The sequence below is a fragment of the Populus euphratica genome, unplaced genomic scaffold (genome assembly GCF_000495115.2).
Source record: "Populus euphratica unplaced genomic scaffold, PopEup_1.0 scaffold31.1, whole genome shotgun sequence".
Classification (NCBI taxonomy): domain Eukaryota; kingdom Viridiplantae; phylum Streptophyta; class Magnoliopsida; order Malpighiales; family Salicaceae; genus Populus; species Populus euphratica.
This window is the reverse complement of record NW_011499850.1, coordinates 2746600-2774439: the sequence shown is the minus strand read 5'-3', so window position 1 is coordinate 2774439 and position 27840 is coordinate 2746600. Positions and strand designations below refer to the sequence as shown.

Genomic DNA, 27840 nt, shown 5'->3' with positions numbered 1-27840 from the left:
CAAAATTTTTAAACATGAAAAATATTCAAGAGTTTATAACATTTTTCTATTAGAAAAAAAAAACCTTTGCGAGGCATGATTTAATTAAAAAAATTGAAGATAATATTTTTTTAAACCTGCTAGATCTGGATAACTTTTTTTCTAATTATCAATGGGTGTGTGTGTGTGTGTTCTACCTTGTAGATCTAAATTTGTCTTCTGAATTAGCGCCTATGCTTCTGTTTGATAAATATGAGGAGGAAGTTTGGGGGAAAATTCCGATCATTCGACTGATAATGGGTCGTGCATAAATTTGCACTTGAAGACTTGTAAGGAGAGATTTGTTTATTGAAATGAAGCGATTGTGTCGTGCCCTTCCATTGCTGCGCTCTAGAGAGTGGAAGACGGAGGACGGTATGTGGGAGGCAAATGATGAGAGACATGGGAAGCCCTGTGAATTCAAAGCATTGTAAATTTGGAATTGCTTATTTACTAGTTTGTGGTCGCATTACAAAATTTTTAAACATGAAAAATATTCAAGAGTTTATAACATTTTTCTATTAGAAAAAAAAAACCTTTGCGAGGCATGATTTAATTAAAAAAATTGAAGATAATATTTTTTTAAAATTACATATTGAAATCAAAGAGGTTTTTTTATTAAATCTGTATTCAAGTCATAAAATTTTATTAAATTTATATTTAAGTTACAAGTTAATAATAATTTTATATAAAAACAAAAAAATAAGATTAAGATAATTTTCTATAAAATAAAAATAAAATTTAATTTTTAATTAATTCAATCAAAATTTAGAATAGTTGAATAATAAAATTAAAAAAAAATAAAATTGATTTAACTTATTAAATGGTTAATTTCAGTTTAAAAATCATAATAATTTTATAAAAAAATTACAAAAAACCTTCTTTGCTTTGATTTATTTTTTATTTAATAGTTAAGAAATAATAATTTTATAGTTAATACGATAAATTAAATAAACTAAAAAATAATATTTAAATTAATTGAAACAAGATTAAAGTTAAATTCTATAATTTATTGGTATAATTAAAATCTAATTTTAAATAAATAGTTCTTTATGATTATGATTTATCATTTTAATGAAATATAATGCTTACCATATATTAATAAAAATATAAAAATATTTACTTTTCAATATAAGTAGAATTACATCAAAATTTATTATGATATAACTTAAATTGCGGCAGAAAAAAGAAGAAGCTAGATGTCAAGAGTTTCAAGACAGATATATTTAAAGTTTTCTATAATGTCTAGGTTTTTTAAAACTATTGAAATCTAGGTGGTTTTTTATTAAATCTGTATTTAAGTCATAAAATTTTATTAAATTTATATTTAAGTTACAAGTTAATAATAATTTGATATAAAAACAAAAAAATAAGATCTTGATAGTTTTTTATAAAATAAAAATTAAATATAAAATCTAATTTTTGATTAATTAAAATAAAATAAAATTAAAAAATCAATTTAATTTAATCATAACAATTTTATAAAAAATAAGTTCAAAAAAAATAAAATTTTTAATTTTTAATTAATTCAATATTAAATAATAAAAAATATAAAAAAACCTTATTTGCTTTGAAATATTTTTTGTTTTTCATCTAACAGTTGAGAAATAGTAATTTTTCTGTGGAGTCAACATGACAAATTAAATAAATTAAAAAATAAATAAATAATATTTAAATTAATTAAAACAAGATTAAAGTTAAATTTTATAATTTATAGGTATAATCAAAATTTAATTTCAAATAAATAGTTCTTTATCATTTTGATGAAATAAAAAACTTATCATATATTCATGAATATATATAAATATTTATTATGTAGATTATAAAATTAAATTTTACTTTTCTATACAATTAGAATTATATCAAAATTTATTATGTAAATTAAATTGTGGCGAAAAAAAGAAGAAGCTAGATGTCAAGAGTCTGAAGACTGGCATATTTAAATTTTTCTATAATGTCTAGGTTTTTTAAAACTTCAAAAAACGAGAAACAAAAGTGAATCTACAAGAGAGCAGAACTTTCAGACAAAAAAGGTAAGAAGATTTATGGTAATGTTGCTGTGGGATGGAAAAATGCTAAATGGAATAAAAATATCATTTGGGAGATAATTGAATCGCAAATATTATATATTCCTCTCTTTTTTTCCCTATTAAATATTTATTCTAATTTAAAATAAAAAATTACTCAAAAAATATTCTGTATTATAATACTAAATACACGCGAGAAAGAATTTATTTTTTTTAAAGAGAAATGAGGAGGTAATTTATTTTCTATTCGGTGGTTTATGGGATTGAAGGAGCTGTACAAGAAATGGGGCATCCGTTGCTCTTTCTCTTGCGATAATTTATTACCTCTTCCTCTCTCGCGCTCTCTCTCTCTCTCTAAAGGCGATGATGAACCTCTGTCTCGCTCTCTCTCTCTCTCTCTCTCTAAAGGCGAAATACCCGCTGTAACAATACAGTTTATGCGTTTTAAGAATATTTTTTAAAAAATTATAATTTAATTTTTTTTTAATTTTAAATTAATAGATGTTTCGAAAATGAAAAATAAGATGGAAAGAAGCATGCAATTTTTGGCAGGGTGACTTTGAGGAGTCCCTGAAACGACGAAACGAGAGTGTTGAAGACATCCTCTGTTTTTCATGGACGGATCATTGTTGCAGCCATGATTGCAGCTGCGTTTCATTTTATGTCCGAGAAAGAAAGGCGAATCTGAGCCTCCAAGCCCTTCCCCTCCCCTTTTTCTCTCTAAACCATCTTTGGGTGTCGGTTTAATTTTTGTTCAAATGTTTCATCTGGAAAAACACCTTTTCAAAAGTTCGGTTGATTCTGGGTCTAAGAAACTAGCCAGATTTCTCAAGCTCTTGATGTTAGGAGACTTGGTGCAAGCATATCACGATGACCTTCAGCAAAGTGGAGCCAGTCTATGAACATGATAAATTTTGGTTTGGTAAAACAATTTCTCCTTCTAAGTGTTCGACTTTGATAGACAACGAGAAACATTACATTTTTCTGTTTTAAAAGATTTTTTTAAAAAATTAATTTTATTTTGTTTTTAGATCATTTTACTGATATAAAAAATAACTTTTCAAAATTAATAATAATATTATTATTTTAATATATTTATAAAAAAATACTTTATTATTTAAATTGTTAAAATATGAGTTTTATGCGGTTGTAACATGATGTTTAAATTATTTTTAACGTAATTATATATATTAAAAAAATTAAAAATTATTAAAAAAACATGCTTTAAAAACATACAGCTATCATTGTCTGGAATCTCCGGATTACAGCCCTTGGAACAGTGAAAAACCACTTGTGTGGAAAGACAAACCATGTTGATAACTACGTTATGGAAACATGAACTGCACTGGTTTCCTCATTTGTCAGCCAGGTGGATGTAAACGTTCAAAAAACGAGAAACAAAAGTGAATCTACAAGAGAGCAGAACTTTCAGACAAAAAAGGTAAGAAGATTTATGGTAATGTTGCTGTGGGATGGAAAAATGCTAAATGGAATAAAAATATCATTTGGGAGATAATTGAATCGCAAATATTATATATTCCTCTCTTTTTTTCCCATTTATTCTAAACATTGAATTAGAGTTTACCCTATTAAATATTTATTTTAATTTAAAATAAAAAATTACTCAAAAAATATTCTATATTATAATACTAAATACACGCGAGAAAGAATTTATTTTTTTAAAGAGAAATGAGGAGGTAATTTATTTTCTATTCGGTGGTTTATGGGATTGAAGGAGCTGTACAAGAAATGGGGCATCCGTTGCTCTTTCTCTTGCGATAAAACATATTATTTAGTATAGTGATCTCTTTGTTACCCACCAAGGTTGTATTACCAAACGAGAATAACCGCTGTAACAATACAGTTTATGCGTTTTAAGAATATTTTTTAAAAAATTATAATTTAATTTTTTTTTAATTTTAAATTAATATATTTTTAATATTTTTAAATTATTTTAATGTATTGATATTAAAAGAGGATAAACTGGTTTCGAATAGAGTATTTTTTAACCTTGATTTATTCTTAAACAAGGAAGGTGCGAAAGCAAGCCCTCGTGGAAGTTGAGTAATTAATGTGTGTTGAGATTTTCACAGCAAATACGAACAGACCATTGAAAGTTAATGGGGTCGCTTTTTATGATCACGAGGGCAGTGCACCTGGAAAACCGGGCTAACCATATTTAACCATGGTTAGTCTTGAATCGTGACCGGTAAAAAAAATGTAACTAATAATTCCTCGATTCCATTCATCCAATTACCCTCCTCATATTTATCTTCTTATTTCACCCGAAATCCCAATGACCAAAACAGCCTCTACCGCGTTCACTCAGCTAATCACTCATCAATACGCAACACGAGGGTAGTTACGGAAATGAAAAACAACAACCATCTACCGTAAAGAAGAGAAGAGAGAAAATTGCAGGCAGTCAAAGAGCAATCATAGAATGAGGTTTTGCTCTCAGAGAGGTGGACTGGTTGCGCTACGGTTGTCGCCTCCCTCTCCCTCTGAAAGACTGCGAAGCCGATGATTTCACCATCGCCCTTTTCACATGTGTATGTGTGTGTCAGTGTGTGTGTATTATAATCCTTTTGTTCCTCATGTTAATATTTCCTTCTTGTTCTTGTTCTTGTTCTTCTTGTTCTTCTTCTTCTGCTTAAGCTTCGAGGCTGTGATGTATTTACCAGTTATAAATCAGTCAATTTTAAAGAAACCCTTCAATCATTTGGCATGGCAAGTTAGGGTTTCTCTGTGAAATTGACTGTTTTGTCCATTTTCACGGAGAAAACTCTCCTCATTGCAGCCGTGGTTTTTGTGTTTCTTTTTTATGTGTTTAGCATTGTGGTAGCTTTTGCGGGTTGAGGTTTGAATTGATTTTCAGACTACAAAAAGCGAATCTGAGCCTCCTGAAAAGCCGGTGTATTCTGCTCTCGTAACACTCCAAAACAAAAGAAAGGAAAAAAAAAAATGCGATCTCTCTCTCTCTGTCTCTCTCAACCTCTCTATCTCTCTATGAATCTATCTATCTACGAGGCAGTGATGATCTTCGAAATGAAGAATCAGATAGAAAGGGACATGCAATTTTTGGCAGGGCGATATTGATAGGTCTGTGAAATGAAATGAGTGTTTTATAAGCCAGTAGGAAGACGAAACATCATTCTTTCACAGGCACTGTTGCAGCCATGGTTGCGTTCCGCTTCTTGTCTGACAAACTGCGAATCTGAGCCTCCGGTCCCCTCCCCTCCAATTTTTTCTTGAAACCCCCATCTGGGTTTCATTTAATTGTATTCTTGTTTACCAAATTTATGTTTTTTCTACAAGTCGCTCGTCTTTTTAATTGTTCTCTCAATTTCGGATAGAGATCAATTACTGCTGGATTTTTTGTACTCTTACAAATTTTATTAAATAATGTGTGATAACGGATCATTGGATTCTTCTTTTTGAAAGAGCTTAAATTTATGAATAGACCATCTACGGGAAATCAATTAATTAACGTATCCAGTAAATGCCGACTTCCCTGTAGAGGCTGTGGGCAAAATTCAAGAACCGCTGAAATTAATCTCTAATGGCTATTGCTTGTAGATTATTTTCTAAAACTAAACTTGGTTGAAAGATCAGACATTGGACTCTCTCAAGTAAATCAGGTGGCAAGTTAGAAATAGATGGTTGAATCGAAGGGTGTATATCCCAAGAACATCAGGTTCGATTCTGAACAATTTTTGAGAGGTGTGCTCACTGTTTCTGCAGAGCAAGGAGGATGCAATGTTCCAGCCCAGCTCAAAAACGAAAATAAGCTGAAGAGTAACCAGTCCAGAGAGAACACCACCATCCTTGCCCAACCTTGATCAAATAAATTTAATGTTTCAAAATTTTGTTAAAGTACATGTAAATAAAATCATAATATTCATTAAAATTATTAAAATTATTTGTTTTGAAGAACATCTAGAAATTTAATAAAATCCTGAGAACTTATCTCTCATAACCACCTAATGTTTTAATAATCTAATGTTTTAAGAAGATTTAATAAATTAAGGGATTTTTGAAAAGAACCTAATATTTTTAAGAAGATTTAATAAATTAAGGGATTTTAGAAATTAATAAGTTAGCCTGGATATTTATTTTAATAATAATAAAAAAAATATAAATTTAATACCATGATTGAATCCTTAAGATTTTCTCATTCTGTTTTCAACAAGTCATAAAAATATAAAAAAAACTAGGAATTAGAAATTTTCTATTTTTTCTTAACGAGGAAGAATTATTTCTTAATAATAACAATAATAATGATTTTATTATACTGTAAACAATGCTTTTATTTTAACGAGGAAGAATTATTTCTTAATGATAATTTTATTATACTGTAAACAATGCTTTTATCATAATATTAACGGGTTCAATTTTCTGACTAAATTTTTTCTTAATGATATTTTATAAAAAAAAAATAGAAAAATGAATGGGATGCATGTGAATGTTTGTCGATCAAAATCTTTTTGAAAGAATAATTTAGGGATTGTCATCCTCAAAAGCCTACAGATCAAGGCCGTGTATATGGATTAGCCCAACTCTCTATGGGCCCGAAATCCAATTACCAAAACGCCCGCCACCTCATCACTCCTTAAGACCACAAGAAGAAGGGCAGCAAAGGAATTAACAGAAAATTGAACCAGTCCCCTTAAAACGTTGAGATACCTACCCTACAGCCAGAAATCAGTGAAGAATGAGGTTTTGCCCTTGGAGAGGGACATGGGAATGGATTTTCTCAGGGTGGTTGCCTCTCCGTCCCTCTCTCTGTGAATGTCTGCGCAGCCTATGATTTCACCATCTGATAATCAATCAACCGCCCTGAGGTTGTGTGTATGTGTAAATATATATATGTATGTGTGTATGTATGCTCTGGCGGTTCTCTCGCTGATGAGCATGCCTTTGCTTATGCTCCTTCTCTTCTCCTGGTAGAGGCTGTGATGATATTTTCCAGCGAAAACATCAGTCATTTTAAAGAAACCCTTCAATCATTTGGCAAGGCAAGTTAGGATTTCGCTCAGAAAATGACTCTTTTGTCCTGAGATTCTTCTCTTGCAACCATGGTGTTTTTGTGTTTCTTTTTTATTGTCTGGTGATTAGTATGGATTTGAGCCTTTCCCTCTCTCTCTCTCTCTCTCTCAAATAGAAATAAATAAATAAAAAACAATTCAATCTCTCTCTCTCTCTCTCTTTCTCTCAATCGGCTGTGATGATTTTTTTCTAAATAGAAAATCAGATAGAAAGGAAGATGTGATCTTTGGCAGGGTAACTTTGAGGAGATCAGTGTTGCAGCCATTGATTGTCAGTGTTCCTTTTCGTGTCTGACCAAAGGCGAATCTGAGCCTCCCTCCCTCTTCTTCATAATCACTCTCTACAGATTGGTCTAAACTTTTCAAACATGTTTTTTTTTTCCAGAAAAATTTCAAATGGGCTCATTTCAAATCAATTTTTAGCATCTTCATTGTTTTTCTTAGAAACAGCCAGAACTCTTTCTGTGATGAGACCCTGTACCAAGTTTCGTGTCTTTAATGCCCTGGATTATTCAAATGGGCTGTTGAATTGCATGTCAAGCTAAAAATTTGGGTAAAGAAAGTGTCTTCTTTTGAAAAAATTGAAGTGATAGTGAGCTACGATCTCATTCTATGAGGTTTGAAACTTAGACATGAAAGATGATAATTTACTTTGCCCAGTTAGTGTTTCTATATAGGCAAAAATCTGACACTAATGGGCCATTCAGCTCGTGTTTAACGAGTTATAAATAAAAACTCGTCCAGAGACGTGCTTAAGTTGCTAGTAGACAGGTTAAAAAAATAAATCAGCCACATATACTTGCCATGTTAACTAATTACACATCAAAGATAGCAAGGTAAACGCCATGATGGCTACTAGAGAAAGGCCCACATTAGCAATGTTTTGTAAGGCTTTTGAATGAGGTGAAGTTGCAGGAAGGGGGGATGCAGGAGGGGGGGATGCAGGTTTGGTTACGGCAGGGAGTGGTGGGTCCACAACATCTGCAACATCCAAGGCTGGTGTTGGGGAACTTGCTGGTGCCTGTGTTTCTTCAGGAACTGTCTTCAGTAGACTTCCAGCTTCAGCTGGAATGATGCTGTATGAGCTATCGGGCATGGAATTGGAAGAACATGGATTTCCTGAAGGGGATCAATGTTAGTATGTTAGTGTACAAACTAGAGAAGTAAAGTCTAGGCGTCTGTTGTTAAGCATGAGCTTTTGTATAAGAACTTATGGTTTTGGTGAGGCTGGTACTTACTCAAATATCTGCTTGCAGTTGCTGGATACTCGGTTATGATTCCATCAACGCCAATTCCAGAAGTGTAAGTTGCAATCTCTATTGTAGGATCCGAAAAGTAATCAAATGGAAGGGTAATAAATTCATTCCTTAAGACTGAGACATATACTGAGATATTCGCTGCTTGCATTTCGTTTACGACTTTGGTGGTTCCTGTAGTGAAGCCATTAACGGTGGGCACGATGGAGAATCTTGGCAGAGTTACTGCATCAGCATATTTTTTGATCTCCTCCACTGGTGTCCTGGGCGCATCACTGATTTCATCTTTAAGATATAGTACTCTACTGTATGCTGGGACGTTCATAAACTTGGACAACACTGATGTGTCGTCTGACTGGATTAGGACTTTTTGTGTGGATTGCTTGCCAAATGTGGCATTGCCAAAGGCAGTGTTAACCGCAGATACTATATCAAGACCCTTCTGTGATGCCAGGTAAGCGGCATTCTGAAGACCAAGGACGTGCCTTAGAAATTTGTATCGTGGGTAGACGTTTATAGCAAATACAAACTATGATAGCGTGGAGAATTTTCAATGAAGTGAATGATTTTGACTATGAAGCTGACACATTCTAGAACACAGTTAAAATTTGTGAAAGAGAAATGCTCACCTCAATGTTGATTAAAATCCCAGTAACCGCCTTTACTTTAGCCAATTCCAGAAATTCAGCAAGAGTAAGAAACTTGCCCTTGCTCTTGTTTGCAGGGTTTCTTGGCAAGCCACCCTTACTCTCGAAAGGGCTTGTCAATTGAGCTGGAATAAGAAAATTTTACAGTCAGGGATTTCAAAAGATTGCTTGAACAAAATTGTAAGCAGGAAAGTAGCAACAAAGTTTACCTTGCAGTGTTTGAATATCGCTCCATGAAAGATCAAAGGAAAAAATTCCAGCTGAGTCCTGAATTTCAGGGATAGTGGTGGATAGAGACATGAAGGAAGCCGCGGCAGTTGTATCTCTAGTAACATCCACAGAATCCAAGCAGAAAGCCACTCCATCCTTGACTCTGAATGGTTGCTGTGAAATCTGAGGGATATTCCTGTTATTTTGCAGCTCATTCTTTGCTGCAGCCAAGAAGGGGTTTTCTTTTCTTGTCTGGTTGAGAAACACTTCTGATCTGAGCCTCGTCGCTCACCTCCCTGATTCATTTTTGTTTTGTTTTCTGGGTCAATATGGGATTTATCTTTAGTTTTATTTATTTTCCCTGCTAGATCTGGATAACTTTTTTTCTAATTATCAATGGGTGTGTGTGTGTGTGTTCTACCTTCTAGATCAAAATTTGTCTTCTGAATTAGCGCCTACGCTTCTGTTTGATAAATACGAGGAAGTTTGGGGGAAAATTCCGATCATCTCCACTTGCTCCATTGTGACTTATGATCAAAGCTTGTTCTGCATATAGAAATGCATTGTTAATCGGTTGCTCTTGTGGAATGTACGTCGAATATAAGAAAAACATATATACCTTTCGTAGGTTTGATATCGGTGTACTGAGCAAAACATGCTGCATAAGAAAGATAAAATTGTTGGGTTATATTTTACACATTCATTTTCATAGTACAATTAAGATGCTTTCTGAAAAGAAAACACACTTTGATGACAAAATCCATTCTTTCAATGTTGTTTCTATCACATGTTGGCCGAAAATGAACACAGAGAAAGGCATGAGAATGTATTGACTTACCAACAGCCTCTGATGCTGTGGGAGGAAAATCTGTTATCAACCCATCAACAGAGAACTGGGAATTATCAATGAATTGCAGGTACTCAGCTGATGGATCATAACTATAATTATAACTTGTAGTGAAGTCATTTGCAAACCCAGAAGCATATACTTCAAGACCAAGTTTATGAGCATCGTTTACAAGGCTAGTGGGAGCTTCTAAATAGTTAGCTGCATTAACAGGCCATATGTAATCTTTTGGGACAACAATCCCAGATGCGAATGTCTTGATTGTGGCAAGATTTCCCAAAATTGAACCATAAGTTTGCTTGGTTGTGGGTTCAGTTGCTTTTTTGTCTAGGAACACAAAGACGAGTTTGGTCTTAGCCTTGTTCACCAATCCCTTGATTTTCTTTAAAAAACCAATCTCAGGAGAAGAAATGTAATTCACACCCTGAAGTCTCGTTGCCTTTTGAATGTAATTTGTCACGCTTTGTTTGTTTTCTGTATAGAATGCATCATACTGCAAACCACGAAAATATAGAAAGCAAAGGCATTAGTACTGCACACACTTATATGTTAATTAGTAAGTAAATTCATATAGATTTCTGGGCATGGAGCCTGTCGACACCTTAAACCTTGAAAGGAATATTCAAACAAAGTTGTTATCAGAAAGAGAAAGAGAGGAGAGGGACACCTGAACATTCAACCAGAATGCAGGGGGATTGGAACTTCTGACATCATCAACAGTTGATATGGGCAGCATAGCGTCGAATGCACTTGGCCGGGAAAAAATATTTTGCACCACTGCATACGAGCAACATGACAACGCCGAAGAGGAATTTTAGTCATTTCAAGGCACAAGATAATTTTCTGAAGCTTATTACCCTTCCTATCTATGCCATGAATAATAAGATCTTGCAACCATGAAACTGCTATTTTCGTTCAAGACCATCTGATTTCCTTTAGATTATGGTAACACAAGAAGATCTCTCTATAAAACCAAAATGCAGTTTCTGAGACTTACAGGACACATTGGCAAGGAGTTGATCAGCTGTAAAATCTATGGCGAACCACCCGGTTAGATCCTGCCCATTTACCTTGTAGGTTCTTGATCCCTTTTCAAATACCATTGCTATATTTTTTGTGTTGTCAAGCCTGACATCTCCCTGGCAAATCCCAACACCGTCTTTCGTTAGTTGTAAATGGCAGAGCACAACCACATCACTCAAGCTTGTCGCAAGCGCCATCTGATTTGCAAAGTCACTGGATTCAGGGAAGAGCCCCGAAAACCCTCCTCGGGCTATCACACAAGGTCTCCGACCTGCATGCACGATGCACAATCATGTTGTCTTCCATCAGACGAGGTTTCCAGATGGATTCTACAATATAAGCAAAAGTAAAATGCTGCTACCATTTAGAGTCAGCCATTTCTTTGAAGCAGATTCTGAATTCGCCAACGTCGCATGGATTACCAAAAAAACTAAAAGCACATTCTTGATCATTTTCTTCTAATCCTGTTAATCTGTTAAACAACGGTTGTCATCCAAATTCAACGAACCATAACGAATCAAATTGGAAAAGAAAAAAACCCATTGATGAACTTACATGAATTTTTAAGGATTAGGCTTAGAACATGGGAAACATTAATTAGTTCCCTTGCAAGTTTCAATTGGGAATGAATGAAACTCTTCAAGGAAATGGAATAAAAATTCAAGAAAAAAAGGAGAGAGAAATTGGTCTGACAATTAAAGCAATGCCCAAGAATCAATTTTTTTTTCTTTTTTTGTGATGCTAAATTAACTCCCCCTCGTTTTTATCGCATTAATGGCTGGTCGAGAACCAGTAAGCAGTTTGCTGCTTTGATTTTATGGTTTTATTTATGAACTTGAGAATTATTTTCTATTTTTGATTCCTGATATTTAGAAGCCTTTTTGTTGTTGAATGTTTTTTTGGTCCATCTGTCGCGGAATGATTTCCCAGCTAAAAGAACGACTTTAACTGTTTTTTGAAACCCCTGCCTGCTAGTTTTAAATTTTGATGTGTCCATCTTTAAGTTTTTTTTTTTTTTTAAGGGCTTGTTTAGTCTTCCATTCAAATTAAAATTAAGAAAAAAAATTAAATCCCATCTTGATTTCTTTGTTCACCCACTCACAAGTTAAGTTCACGTGGATTCACATGGTAATTTTTTTTTGCTATTTTTTCTAATTTAGTTTTTTTTATATTATAAATATTATAAATTATAATTTATTTGTATTTATTTTTTTTATAAAAGTATCATAATCTAAATATATTATAAATATTACAAATTAAATTTTATAATTTATTTGTATTTTTTTTTTATAAAAGTATCATAATCTAAAAAATATTTCAGCAATGAATCGGTGCTTCATTTTGCATCAAATAATATGATTTTATGGTTTAGAAAAAATTGAAAATTAGAGAATTAAAATTGAAAAATTATCAAAATGAAAAAACTTTTATAAAACAAATCAAAATAGTCCTCACACTTTTTCCGAATATAACAAAGTTACTATTTGGTCCCTTAGATTTTCTATTAAACAGTTTGGCCCAAAACTTCATTGTTCTAGTTTGTAGTTCTTGGTTTGAGATGGAAAAGAGAAAATCATCCTAATATTACGAGGAAAGAAAAGGATATTTATTGGTCATGTTTTAACCACTAAAAATTGAGTGTAGTGTCAACGATTTATATTTAATTAAAGGAGTTCTACTAAGGTATTTTTTTTGCATTTCATACTCTTTAAAAAAGTAAATCAGGGTTAGAGAAGTTTTTTAAATTCAAGTTAATTTTTTATTTTTGAACTGATTAGATAATAATTTAAGACTACAAGCAGATTATTTTTGTATGTATATTTTTAAAATTTTTAAATTTTTTCTTTCAATTTTATCCTTTAACATTATATTATCTTTTATTAAGTCTTCAAAATTTATTTTAATTTTTTTATGAGGTTATTATAATTTAAAACAAGCATTTTTGTATTTATTTATACTTAGTTTTTGTGGTTATTTATTTTTGTTATTATGTCATTAAATAAAAATTTATATAAAAAAGAAAGTTAAACACTATAGAGTATATGACCTAAGTTGTGGGTTTTGTGAATTAAACCACAAAGCTAAAATCGATCAAATATGTCATTATCTTGATATTTTTTTAATTTTTTAATTTTTTTTTTGAAACCCCACCTTCTAAAATTATTTCTTTCAATCTCATTCTTCAATATTTATTGATTTTAAATTGGTTATCATAATTTATTTCAAATTTATATTTATAAAGTTATTGTAATTTCAAATAAATATTCTAATATTTGATTGATACATAGTTTTTACAAACATTTATTTTTGTTCTCATGTTATTAAATGAAAAAATAGTTGAATTTTTTTAAATATAATGGAGTCTATAATTCAGGTTGTGGATTTTGTGAGTTAAACTATAAAATTCGAGTCAATATAATATGTTATCATCTTAATATTAATAAAAAAATACTTTTTTAACTTTTTAAATCAAACCTTGATTCTAACAATCATCTAAACTGTCTTATAACTCGCCAAGAAAACTGAGATATGTAAAGTCAATTTTAAACTTAGATTGAACAAGAAGTTAGGTATAGAGGTTTTAAGGTTAAACTATTAGATTCGGTTTAATAACAATACCAAATAATTTTTTTTAAAAAAATTCCAAACTCCATTTTTTTTATTAATTGAATCCTCTTTGGTAAATTCCACACTTCATTTTTTTTTATTAATTGAATCCTCTTTGGTTTTTTTTAAATAATTTCATTTTTTAATATTTAATTATTTTTAAATTTGTATTTATATTTTTTTGATTTATTTTTTATAATGTTATCGCAATCTTAAATAATCATTATACCAATTATTTGATGCTCAATTATGTCATTGTACATTTTTTTATTGTATCATTAAGTGAAAAATAATATTAAAAATAAAGTTTTTAAATTTAATAGAATCCATGATCTAAATAATAAGTTTGTTGGGTAAAACCGTGAAGCTTAAGTTAATATGATATATAACCATTTTAATAGTAAAAAATGTATTTTATTTTTAATTTCTTTTAAAAACAAGTCATATTTTTTTATGGGTAATCCAAATTATTTTTAAATTTATTAAATTAATTAAGTCCTGAAAATTTTTATTAGATTAATTTTAAACTAGGATGACAATTTAAAATTAACCGTAAAGTGGAGTTTAATAAAACCACTAAATAATTTTTTAATACACTAAAAATTATTAGATTTAATAATTTTTTTATCCAATACGCAGCAGACCAAAAAATTAGTTTTATCCTAAAGCTGCACTGGATTAGATAATAGGAGAAGCTGTAATTGCACATCTAATTTCTTTCGGCATAGCTTTTTATCAAGACAACGAGTTAAAAAATAATATTTATCTTAAAAATAAAAAAAATCAAGATAAACATTAACTATTAAAATGTAATATCTCCATTGCTTCGGTAGAAGTAAAATTAAGATGGAAAAAAAGTACTAATTTTATATTTTTATTGATAATGTTTTATGCCCTTTTCTCTCTTTATAAACAAAAGAAAAGTTATTATTTAATAAGCATTTAATATTATGTTGTAGTGTTTTTTTTTTAAATATTTTAAAATTCTTTTAATATCACCTTATTAAAATCATCTGAAAATATTTTAAAAAATAATTTAATCTTTTCAATTAAAAAATTATTTGAAAAGTATGTTGTAAGGGAAAAATAAATGCTATATAAAGAAAACATTAAAAAATAATATACTAATTAAAATAAAATAAAAATAAATCATTATCATCCCGTATAAATTATAAAAGCAGAGTAAGGCCCAAAAAAAATAAATTCCTCCACTTTCTTTGGCGGAGGAACGGTGAGAATAAGTTCCGTGGACCCCGCCACATTGACACATCACCGGCCAACAACACAACCTTCCTTTTATCTGAACTGCACAAACGGTCCAGATCCATTCCTCTGCGTCGGCAAAGCAAACACTTTATCCCCAGTGGGGAACTCCAATACCTGAACATAATCTCACCCGCACCTAACCAAAATCCCACTCCTCTTTGACGATTCCATTAGAGAGAAATCTAAAATTGAGAAAAAAAAAGAAAGAACAGAACAGTTTCATAACACGAAACCGAGCAGAGTTTTAAGGAGAGAGAATTAGTTTTGAAAAAGATTCCTAAATAGAAATGAAGATCACGGCGTTATTGGTATTGAAGGTCAACCCGGAAGGATCGGATCCGGTTATTTTAGCTAACGCTTGCGATGTGAGTCATTTCGGGTATTTCCAGCGGTCTAGTGTTAGAGAATTCATCGTTTTCGTTGGTCGAACCGTCGCTAAACGCACCCCACCCGGCCAACGCCAATCCGTCCAGCACGAAGGTCCGTTGCAATTAATTCTGAGTTTTTGTTAGAGATCTCGTTTTACCGTTCCGTCGAATTGGATTCTTGTAATTTTAGATTTGATGAATTGGTCAAGTCAGGGAATTTTTTATACTTAATTTGATGTTTAATTCCTTGTAATTTCGCTAGTTTATGTGGTGATTTTTGGGATGCTGGATTAGGATAACTGAATTTCGTGTTTTTGGATTGGAATTGAATCATTCAGAGTACAAAGTGCATGCTTATAACCGAAATGGACTTTGTGCGTTGGGGTTTATGGACGATCATTATCCGGTTCGCAGCTCATTTTCCCTTCTCGATAAGGTAATACTTGTTTCCGCGCTTGTTACGGTGTAGTTTGGGTTTTATTTGGTGTTTATGCTGTTAGTTTGTGATGAATGGGCAATAATAATACATAAATAAATTGATGTATAACTATTGTGAAAAGAGATCAGTAAGAGCTTTGGAATGCAGCTGTAATTAGGATTTTGTATGATGTTTGATAGCTTTTGTTAAGGGTGTCGGATATTCTCTCTCGTTTTGGAATAAAGTTTTGTATTTTTGTGTCTCATCAACATTTTAGAGTTTTGCAATATGAAATCATGTAAAGGAAATAGATTTCATAGTTAGGTTTGCTTGAAGTTTCTTTGTGTTCCTATGATGCAATGCTATGTTTGCTTGAGTGACCTCCTGATGTGATACTATAACTAGATGGGACTTTTTTTGGTTGAAAGCTGAAATCATATAATTTATGTGAAGGATAACTTTGATTCTGTCCAAAATTTAAAATTTAGGTTGTTTTTTAAGTAGTATATTTGGTGGAGTCAACTTAATTGTACTTGCTATCTCATGGGTTTCATTTTAAGATGTTATATTGTAATCTTTCAGGTGATTGAAGAGTATCAAAAAAATTTCGGTGAATCTTGGAGGACTGCACAAGCAGATAGTAGTCAACCTTGGCCATATTTGAATGAAGCTTTGACCAAGTTCCAAGTAACTTAGACTTTTTTTTTTCTTAGTCTCATTCCTGGACGTGATGCTTATTTTTTTTTTAATTTAATGAAAAGTATTTTGTAGTTTTCTATTCACAAATCTCATGAATTTAAAAGCCTCTTTGTTTTTCATTTTACCTTAATTTTTAATTTTTAAATTTTCAGGATCCTGCAGAGGCAGACAAATTGTTGAAAATCCAGAGGGAGTTGGACGAGACAAAAATTATCCTTGTGAGTAGCTGTTGATTAGATACATTTAGTTTTGCAATTCTGTATTCTTTCCTATCCTCTTCCAGTTAAAATGCCTGGTCAAATCTGCTATTCTTTCCTTTCCTGTTTCCATCCTTAGCTTTTGGTTGGAGGTATTTTTGTCTCGTGGTTCTACCATATTGGAATAACTATTTTGGAACCTATCAATTAGAGAATGAAATACTACTATAATCAACTTAAGCAAAAAGCAGATTCATTCTTCATCTACGTGATCTGTGCTTTTTTTCCCCGGGCCCATATGAAAATTGGTTGAACAAACTGTAATGGCATGTTCTTTGGATAGACCCAGGTGTGAGACACTATCTCCTGCAAAAATCAAAGTTTAAAAGCTTACAAACAGAAAAAGGGGTGACTAAGTTGCAGTAAAACTAGGAGTAGCTTGAACTCCATCCCTGGAAAATGATCCACATGCTCGTTCTTTTGGAGTCTGGATTGTTATTCATATACAGTAACCTATATTTGTGGTATATCTTAATTCAGTATTAACATATCACGGAACCAAATGGCATCTTTAATCCCTTTTGGACCTACATAATACTAATCCCTTTTGCAGAATTTGTCAGTGCAATATGCACAACATGCTCGCTTTGTTTAGAAGCTGGAATCTTCATCTCAGTGCAGCACTTGTCATGAGATTTGCGTGCTCAATACATCACTTATTAACTGATTTTGACCTTACAGGCTTGTGATGTCCAATTTTAAGTCTCGGTAGCTGGCCTTCTGATTTGCCTCTGTTTCCTGAGTTTTGTGCTGTGCATGAATTTTCTTTTTGGTTTTTTCATTATGTGTTGAAAGAAATCTCATGCCAAAGTAATTAAAAGCTGAAAGTTTAGACATAGATTACCTTCTGGTGATTCATAACTAATCTACTGAACATGATCCTTATAACTTGGTTTCCTAAATTACTCGCCCTGTGACATGTTTGTGTATTTTTCTTTGGTACAGCATAAGACCATTGACAGCGTGCTTGCACGAGGTGAGAAACTTGACAGTTTAGTTGAGAAGAGTTCTGATCTGAGTGCTGCATCACAGGTAAATGTGCACAAATTTGTTATGTTTCTCTCTCTCTCTCTCTCTAGTGCACAGGTATCTGAAAAATAACATGCACAACTCTTGTATGTGTGTTTATTGTTTTTTCCTACCTTAATTGTGTAAGAGTCATCTAATTGTGTTTTTGTTGCTTCATTACACCATCATTCCATGTATGTGTATGTTTCACAGTTGGAGAAGTTGACGTTAGAGTCTTTGTAGAAGTTTATTGACAGAAGTGTACACCTTTACTACATGATTGTTTATGTTGGGATTTTGATAACCTCTCAAGAATGCGTTACTTTAAACCATTATGTATTGCAAAAGGGGCATGGAACCTTTTGGGGGAAATCAGATGCTATGAATTCTTTCATTTCTAAATTCCAAGGGACTCTCAAAAGTTTTCCTTCCAAGTGCAGTTATTTTTTCAGTTTAGTGAAGTGCTTGCAATGGCAACATCCACATGCTGATTAAACTTGCATTTTGTCATACTTCTCACCATTGTTGTGGTCCGTGTTCAGCTGTAGTTGTCTCTTAAAAGAAATTTTATGGTGATTTATGAAGACACAGTTATTTGTTTTGCTCGCTTTTAAAATTTTTGATAGGATGTTCTGCTGTTTCCATTTCCCACCAATGGAGTTGATATATTTTGAACTTCTATATTATTGGCTTGTGTTCGCTATACAAAAATTTTCAGTATTGGAAAAACAATTTTAGGATAAACTTTCCCTTTCCCATCCGCTCCCTTCAGCAACAAACCTCTGGTAATTAAAAGCAGGAAAACTTGCCCATCTGAGTCCAAAATTATCACACAATTTGACAAGGGTTTTACCATGAAGGTACTACGCATCCAAGGTTGATGTTGTACTTGTATTAGAAACCTTTGAACTATGTTTTGCTTTGTTTTTAAAAAACAAAACAGAACTGTTTTTCTATTGTTTTCCTTTCATCTTATTTATTTGCTTGCCAAATGAATTCGCCTTCTATCATAATTTCTAAGTGGCTGATCTACGTTGTACAATGTCAGAAACTGCAAGGAAAAATCTGGGAGCTATGATTTCAAAATGGAACTTTAGCACCTCTGTTAATTTCTAGAAGTCTTAAACTCAGCTATGCTTTTTCTAATTGCAATTTGTGGAGATTATTAACGCATAAGCTTTGGTTGCTTGTTGAAACAGATGTTCTACAAGCAGGCGAAGAAAACCAATCAATGTTGTACCATACTGTAGCTGCAATGGCCCCTCATTTGTCATACTGTTGAAGCTGGTGGATGGTAAATTGTGATTGTAATATGTCCATATCATTTATCAAATTTGTGTGGCTGAGTGGAAATTTCTCCTTTCTGGATATTTGTGTTGGATCGAAAAGAAAGGAAACCAGATATTAATCATCAAGTTTCTTATCATTGCTTTATACACCTCGTGTTTAACTAGCAATATCATAGTTCGCATGCACCAGTGTTGTATGCAATTCTCTTACGTTTTAATCTTAAAACTAATATATATTTTGTTCAATCGTTTCCTACTGTCCATTCTCGCAGGGCAAACCCCTAATTATCTCACTGAGCTTTACCATACTAGGGATGATGCACACAACATTCCTCGTGAAACGTTGTGCTTTGCTTTTCTCTTGCTATTTTATAATATGATATTCGGATCTAGGAATGGAAGGCTACCGAGTTGTACTTGACTATTGGCGGGTCTCTTTGTATGACATATGTGGTGTCCGGAAAGAGGAGGATTTAATGATTATTCGGAACTAGAAGTAAAAATTTTGGTAAATAGGGATTCCGTCAAAACTTCTTTTAAGGTATCATCTAGGACCAGAACTTCTTGTTTCACAAGGCGGGTGAATCTATAAAACTCGATCACTTATTAACAAGTAATTCTAATGTGGGTGGATTTAGTCGGGAAATGTAAAAATAGTATTTCAGGATCCATTATGTGTTCAAGGTTTTTGTTTTTCTTGGCATTTATTATTTTGACACAAATCTTTTTGGTTCTTAAAAAGAAGCAGTTTGAGAAGCTTCAATGGTCTGAAATGAATTTTTAAAAAGTGAACATCAAGTTTTGATTTTTTCTTAATTTCTTGGAAAGAACAAAATTTTTATTGGAAATTCTGTATGATAAAAAAATTGTGAAAAAAACTTTTGTTTTGCTTCTATTTTTATGCTGCATTAGGAGAGTTACTTGTACCACATTTTTATATTTAGTATGTACATTAGTAAAAAAAATTCATAATTATCCAGTCAGGATTGATCTAAACTAGTCTATTATGTATATAATTCAATATGCCAAATGTTAAACAACTTATTAAACACAAGACAACCAATAAAAAATGTAACCAAAACCCTTACTTTTAGGGATGCTCTTGGTGTCGAGGGACATAGGGATGCCCTTGGCATCGAGGGACATGTACTATGGGGTATGTGTGACTTGTTTAGATTTTAGATTGTAGGTGGGGATAAAAGAAATAATTTTTTTTACTATTCGTAATCAATACTAATGAATAGGATAGAATCATAGTTTTAAGACCAAGTCCGGTTTAAGGCCCGAGTTTCGGGTTTTGACTGGGTCACCGGGCTGGTTTAAGGCCCGAGTTTCGAGTTTTGACTGGGTCACCGGGTTAGCCGAGTCAAATTTTATTATTTTTTAAAATTACGATGTTGTTTTAACAAAAATATAAAAAACAAATCAATGGGTTTGCAACCGGGTCTTGCCGGGTTATATTGGGTTTTTCCTTCCCCTATTTTTTCTTCAACCCAGCTCGGTTCCAGCCGCGGGTCGACTGAGTCCTAGATTAACCTGTTGGGTCATGTCGGGTTTTAAAACTATGGATAGAATGGAAGACTCTCCTTATCTAAAATGAAAGAAAAGATCTAGAATATGCTTTTATGGTGTATCAAATTTATGGTTTCTATTGGTGCAAATTCAAATACCTCAATTTTCAATTGAAAATGTGAAAGAATTCCCCTATTAAGCAAGATAAATTTTATTTAAATTTAAAAAGCTAAAAATAAATGCCTTTACTCTTACAAGAACAGACTAACAAGGTCATCTAATATCATGACCCGATTTCCAGATCTATGACTGACACATAGATAAGGTTTTCCTTTAAAGTTTTATACTTATACAAACCCAAATTTACATACAATCTTATTCTTTAAACAACTCAATCAGAGTTTAATACAATATTAATAACAAACTAACTTCATAATATAATTTAATTATTTTAATACAAGAGTTAATATAATTTCATAGTTTTTGAGTATTAACTAGATATAAAAAAGGTACAAATTATATATATAAAAAACAGGTTCTGAAGGTCCAACAAAAATAATCTGCTATCAAGCTATAAGCCTGAAAATGATGAATAGTGAGAGGGTGAGTTCAATAACTTAGTGAGTAGATAATGTTCAATATACACACATGAGGTAATACAACAATAAAAAATATATATACAATTAGTTTTAGGTTTTTATAGGAAGGTTCCTCAAATAGACCATAACAAGAATATTATAAGGTAAAACTCGTCAGAAAATTAAAATGTAATGAACATGAGGCTTCGTACTGTGGGATGATCAATTCGCACAAGTTGGTGACTCTCCCGACCAACTAGAATTCAGATACGATATGTACAAAGACCAATACTATTCTATTAGCATGACTATTTTGATTGACATACCTTAGATTCATAATCATAATGAAACAAACATATTCATATCTCAAGACTCAACTCATGATATTAATCAAATGAAAAACTATCAATTCAGGAATTAATCCAAAACTATTCAGATTAAATTATAGATCATACTTTATCATAACAAGAATAATAATCAGCATATGTATTATCAAGAAGCATGATCTAATTTATATTAACAATTTAAATATTTATAATATTTCTCATGCATATGAAAAATTATCCACCTACCTGACTCGAAAACAAACAGAACTTAAAACTGATATCAAAAGAAATTCCATTGACATCCTGCTAATAGGATATCAGGATTTTTTGAATGCAAAGGAGACTTAATACACTTATCTAATAATATATTCTATAACCCTATATGTTTTTGGACTAAACTAGATATTTTTCTAAAAACTCAACATTAAACAATTTTTTTGAAATTCAATCCATAATAAAAAAATAATAAAATTGGTAATAATTCACTAAATAACCCTCAATTATTCATCAAACCAATTTACAAAAGCTAATATTATAGCTAGAGACTAATCTGAAATATATCATATTTTTAAGGGTCAAATTGTAATTTGTCATATTGGAGGATCAAATTAAAAATATCATAAATGCATGACTATACTGAAATTATGACTATATTTGATCCTCAATTTTATCCAGAATATCTCATTATACTCTAGGGACTATTCTGAAATTTTTCCAAAATTTTTGGGTCAAATTATAACTTTTGTTAAATTGAATGATCAAATTAAAAATGGTAAAATTTCATAACTATACAGGAATTCTGTCCATAATTCATACTTTATTATGCTCATTGGAATATGCTCCAGGGGCTGATCTATAATTTTTCAAAGTTTAGGGATTAAACTTTAATTTTCATAAATTGAGGGACCAAACCAGAAATTTGTCATTATCAACTTCTAACCTATAATTTCAACAGAAAACCTATTGTTCTTTCCAGATTTCTAATTTAAAATTCACCATTTGTACAAAATTATAACTCAAAATCATCATCTTTACCTACAATCTCTCAAAATCAACTACCAATCCATTACCCACAATAATCAACCCTATATTATTCAAATTAATTCCTCAATCAACTCAAAATAAAATCTTTAAAATCTTAACATTTATCAAAATAGAAATTAAAAACTCAAATAACATACATTTATTCATTTAATAACATAAATCTTACATTTAAACTTATTTCCTCTTAACTTTCTTTTGTTTCTCTTTTCTCTTCTTTTTTTTTCTCTCTTCTCTCCTAGCGGTTCTCTCTTTCAATTTTCAGATCCCTCTTTTTTATTTTTCTATTTATATTATCAAGTTTTGTTAAATTACCAAAATATCCCTCAATTAATTATACTTCCTTCTATGTTACAAGAGCTTGATTACCTTTCCTATATTTTTTTAATTCAAAACATCACAGCTAATCCTGTAATTAAATACCGTTAAGTCAAATTCAAAGTTGTGACACTGGAAAATCTCTTTGGGTTTTGTTGCCAGACGTTTTAGAGATGGTGTCGGAAACTCACATTGATTAGTTCAAATCCATATGAATCTTTGTTAATGAATCCTGATTGCTAATAGAGAACCAGGAACATTTATAGTATATTACAGCTAGGGTTCATGGAGAACAAGAATCTGCTTGATGCATTGCTGAACAAAACGGCAGCTCAATGCTTCCAAAATGAAAATAATTTCACTTCAGCGTTCCATTCTGAGTATTATTAGCACGGAACCTTGAATGCAGAGGCCATCGTTATTCTCAAATTTCAAGCATTCCGAGTATATTACCATTTGAATCGCTTCACGAAATGCCTGTGAGCCCTGAGAAAACAACGTGCTCTTGTGGGGAAAAAGAACACAGGATTGCAAGATAAGCAAGAATCTGTCATCGCTATCACGACAGACAATTTGACCCCACCTCGAGCTGGTTTCAAGATGCAAATCCATACGACACTCATTAAAGATAAGGTCAATTCTTCCTAGGATTCTGGTTTGGCATTGTGATTCCTTTTGCGAACTGTGGGCGTGATATTAGCACCCAAAACACAAATCGCACCCCACAAGCCAAACAACAACCCAAGCCTTATCAATCAAATTCAAAAGCCTCCATCAAAATTATTTAGAAAAAGTTCTGCACCTTCTATATAATTTAGGAACCGACTATTTAAAAACAAGAACATTCTTTACAGAAAGAAAGGCACAAAGGGGTATTAAAACACAACAGTCCTGCTCTATGTAGTGCATGTGCTTAACCCTCTGCTTGGTAATCTTTCTTATTTAAGTTATTTTCTACTTTACTTTCCTAGAATGGATTTGATCCACCAGATGCCTTTGGTGTCCTTGGGCCCTTCTTCTTCCGGTGGTGGGTCAGTCTGTGGAGTCTTGTGGAGCTTCTCCACATCATATCCCTGTTCTTTCGCCTTCTCCACTAGCTGATTATAGATCTCATCCTCCATATGGGTCTTCCTGCATAGTATCTGAAAGCAGCACAGAACATATAATGTTGAGACCAAAAGCTAAGCACGCTGCATGAACTATACACGCACCATCCTGTTTGTGGATTTAAAGAGCACAAAGCCGTAAAAGCTTCAGACTTTAACACGATGTTTGTTTAGGAGGTTTTTGAGGGGTAGGGCAGAGAAGAATGGGGCTGAAACCCTCCATTCTTGTCTGGTTTTCACTGCTAATGGAAGGAAAGATGGTGTAAGGGGAAATCTGCGGAGAAAATAACAATTTTCAAAGAGGACAACGAAACAAGAAAGGGCCTGCAATCGAGAGGACAACTTGCATACCTTCCACGAGATTTTATCCTCCAAACAATTATCTTCTCACCAATTTGCAGTTTTTAATTTTAATTATCAATCACAACATAATCAAATCAACCAACGTCACAAGTATAGATTTGGAGCAAATCATTAATCAATAAACTGATTCAAGACATTAGTCCAGAAAGGAGGAGCATAATCAACACAAATAACAAAGCAAAGAAAAAGAAATTGCTTTCATACATACCCAGAGATATTTCCTACTAGGCTGGCCAATCAAAGCATACTGATAATCATCATCAAGAGACAGAACCCAGTAATCTCCAACAACAGGAATGATGGGCAAGAATGGCGGGACATAAAACTTGACCTTGAGTTTAGCCTCATCACTGTTAGGATCAGCCTTATAAGCAGAACCCTCTATGTACCCTCTCTTGCCATCATTCCACGTCTCATTAAGCACATGGACAGTACCATCCTCATTCAGCGTATAAGTGGCCCTTGTGTTCACTCCATTCTTGGGTTGGAATCTTGATGGAAATGAAGCAATTTCATACCATCTTCCCATGTACCTCTTCAAGTCTACTCCTTTCACCACTTCCATTTCTTTTTTGCTAGCCATTGATTCAAAGCTTTGATGGAGAGGGTTTTATCGCGTTGCTTTTTTCGCTTTACGAGTTCTGTATCTTGAGCTTTAAATACTTCTTTATAAGGCAAATATAGGAAGGGGCTGAGATATTTGTGGTGTAGATGTGGAGGGCTAATGACCTTGCATGTGGTGGGTGTGAAATGTGCTGGATGACCTTGGGAGCTTCTAGGATCTTTTTGGCAAATGTCTTGTTTTGGGAGCGTGCTGTGAATGTGGCTTGGAAGAGTGGCAAACTTGGTGAGGAAGAAATGATAAAGATTAAGGTGTTGCACGAGAATGTGATGTTTTTGGAGTTGTGTTTTTTATTTAAAAATATATTAAAATAATATTTTTTATTTTTTAAAAAATATTTTTAATAATAACATATTAAAATAATTTGAAAATATAAAAAAAATTTAAATTTAAAAAAACATGATTTACATCAATTTCTAAACAAGTTATGAAATGAGATTACCATCTAATTGGATAAAAATTAGGTTTAGATTTTATAAGATTTGAGTCTGTTTTTGAAATTAAAGAAATGAATCTTTTAATTTTAAGATAATTAGTGTAGTTGATTAAAGTATTTGAGGCTATTTGATTAATAGCTTAATTGACATGTTTTTGGCATTGTTTGAGAACTTGTGCTAACTGTGTTTTTTAAAAATTTAAAAAATCTTTTATTTTTACTAAAATTTAATATATTTTATATGTTTTGAATCGTTTTAATATTTTGATATCAAAAATAATTTTTAAAAAATAAAAAAATATTATTGACATGCATTTTAATATAAAAAATTATTTAAAAAGTAACCACAACCACATTCCCAAACAAGCTTTTCTTAGTTTTTGTTGTTGAGAACACATTTTTATTTTTATTTTTAATGCAATATCTCTTTTTTCTTTTCTTTCCTTTCGGATTGTTAATGATTTCTTCTTAAGAAAAGATATTATTTGTTGAAAAATATTTTTTTGATTTTTTTATATCTAACTACATCATAAAAAAACAATCAACAAAAAATATTTTTTCATAAAAAAATAAAATTTGGATGGAGAAAAGTATTTTTCAATTTAAAAGATTGGTAGGATAAGAAAATTATAATAGTAAAATACTTCATTAATTAATTAATTATATATATATAATACTTTAAAATACAATATTATTAAAAAATAATAAATTACCAATATATTTATATAGGAGATAACATACAATATAAAAGCTTATTAATTTGATAAATTAGTTCATTTAATACTTTAATTTAGATAATATTTCTAGAAAATACATTTGAATACAAAACATATTATATAAAAAAAACTAATACATTAATAAGTGATTTTCTAGATTATTCTTCTTACTATAGTCTTGAAAAATATTTTTCTAGATACTATTAAATATTATAAAAAAATTTATTTTTTATAAAAAAAATTAAAAAAGTACATTAATAAGTGATTTTCTAAATTATTCTTCTTATTATAGTCTTGAAAAATATTTTTCTAGATATTATTAAATATTATAAAAAAAATTTAAAAAATATTTTTGAATAAATAAATAAATGTATACATATGTTCTTTTCGTTTTTTTTTGCTAAAGCAAATGCAATTGCGAGGTGGAATGTTTGATTGGCCATATGATAAAAGATGTTCCAAGTCGTAAACGAACTCATTACTGTCGGCATTAATTATCAACATTTATCATATCACAGCACATGCGAAGAGCCTTGTCAGGCTGGGGCCTTGATGTGTGGCCAGGTAACCGAGCCTCGAGATGTGAAGATTTGAGCTGTTTCCATCAAAGCCCGAATCAGTCCATCCATGAACAGATCATAATACACACAGACGCACACGCAAGTTCGAAACGAAGAATTTGACAGCAATTTATTAGAATTATACTGATAAAAACTTGTAATCAACAATCAATTATTGATTGATTTTTTGGAATAGTCTTATCTCATCTTATCCACACAACGCAGAATTCTTATCAACACAAAGCAGAATTCACCTCAAAAATGGAAATTAATCAGAACATGATGTTTAAAGATATTGTCTGAAATCTTCAAAGAATCAAAGCCCCAGAGACGTAGAAATGTGGGATAAGAGGTTAAAACTTCGGTAGTTTATCCCTTGTACTAATGGTAGAGCAAACGGCTCTGCACAGCCTTGGCCCATCACTTATGTCACGCTTGTGGCAGCAAAGCAATGGATCTCTCACACTGACCTTGTCAACCCTGTTTTTACGGTGACCCCATCTGCTTTTAACTGCCATGAAACAGCCTTTGCTCTTTGGCTCACAGTTTGGGATTTGGATCTAACTTCATGCATGTCATGTGTACATACTGCAGCAACACTACATGCATCAGCAAAGATGCTTGAGGCATGAAGGTAGCACTCTAGAATTTGCTTTGAACAGTTCAAATTAAGCTTAAGTGAGTGAGACTGTTAGAAATAGATGTTTTGTTTTGCCAGGATACATGTTTTTACTTCTCAGGTCTGATTCCTTCAACAATGAGTAGGACCACTTCTGTAAGCATGACAGTAGAGGCTTACTTGGTAAAGTTAATGTAAGCCATGAAAGTGAAGCAACATAGCATGAAATGCCAACGTATTCGTAATAACTGCTGTAAATGGCAAAACCCTACCGCCCAAACTTGAAGAGGACCCTCTAATACCATGGAGAACCTTCCCTCTCCCCAAAGGAAAACTTAACAATTGTCATAATAATAGTGCTAAGTATACATGTGTAAATGAGACTTCATCTCTTAAGAGTAAGAAGTAGAAAGAGAAGGAGAAATTGACCTGATATTCTGATACTACTTTATGCCTGTTTTGTTGCAGTGATGCTAATTTTGACAATCTCTCATGCCACCTGCTGTTATTCTCAGTTGGCATACTTTGCAGCTAGCTGACAACAACTACTGTACAATGCTACAGCTCAAGTAAAAAAGATTCACACTCAATAATGGACTGTAAATTGAAATCCTTATCCTCTGCCTTCAACAAGACTCCAAAATAACGAAAGGTA

At 31.9% G+C, this 27840-nt stretch overlaps 3 protein-coding genes and 1 long non-coding RNA gene across 4 annotated transcripts in view; 1 reads left to right on the top strand and 3 right to left on the bottom strand.

Annotated features, from left to right (window-relative positions):
• LOC105121155 (uncharacterized) overlaps positions 1 to 528 on the bottom strand; it is an 8120-nt gene extending 7592 nt beyond the window's left edge. Inside the window, exon 1 of the long non-coding RNA XR_841497.1 lies at positions 117 to 528. This is a non-coding gene — a long non-coding RNA (uncharacterized LOC105121155). The remainder of the gene's footprint in view (positions 1 to 116) is intronic.
• Positions 529 to 7084: 6556 nt separating this feature from the next.
• LOC105121154 (glycerophosphodiester phosphodiesterase GDPDL6-like) lies at positions 7085 to 11776 on the bottom strand. The gene is made up of 11 exons (XM_011019687.1): positions 11632 to 11776; positions 11438 to 11548; positions 11051 to 11347; positions 10721 to 10830; positions 10045 to 10546; positions 9826 to 9864; positions 9720 to 9752; positions 9206 to 9448; positions 8979 to 9121; positions 8332 to 8815; positions 7085 to 8212 (listed from the first exon to the last, which is right to left on the bottom strand). The coding sequence occupies exons 2-11, from the start codon at positions 11526 to 11528 to the stop codon at positions 7905 to 7907; spliced, it is 2250 nt and encodes a 749-aa protein (XP_011017989.1). The 5' UTR covers positions 11529 to 11548; positions 11632 to 11776; the 3' UTR covers positions 7085 to 7904.
• A 3262-nt stretch (positions 11777 to 15038) lies between these two features.
• Positions 15039 to 19234, top strand: LOC105121151 (VAMP-like protein YKT61). Its single transcript, XM_011019685.1, has 6 exons — positions 15039 to 15429; positions 15656 to 15753; positions 16318 to 16422; positions 16587 to 16652; positions 17637 to 17723; positions 18899 to 19234. Exons 1-6 carry the CDS (start codon positions 15237 to 15239, stop codon positions 18947 to 18949), a joined length of 600 nt encoding a protein of 199 aa, XP_011017987.1. The 5' UTR covers positions 15039 to 15236; the 3' UTR covers positions 18950 to 19234.
• A 4309-nt stretch (positions 19235 to 23543) lies between these two features.
• Positions 23544 to 24939, bottom strand: TIL (temperature-induced lipocalin). Its single transcript, XM_011019686.1, has 2 exons — positions 24441 to 24939; positions 23544 to 23905 (listed from the first exon to the last, which is right to left on the bottom strand). Exons 1-2 carry the CDS (start codon positions 24813 to 24815, stop codon positions 23723 to 23725), a joined length of 558 nt encoding a protein of 185 aa, XP_011017988.1. The 5' UTR covers positions 24816 to 24939; the 3' UTR covers positions 23544 to 23722.
• Between the last annotated feature and the right edge of the window lie 2901 nt (positions 24940 to 27840).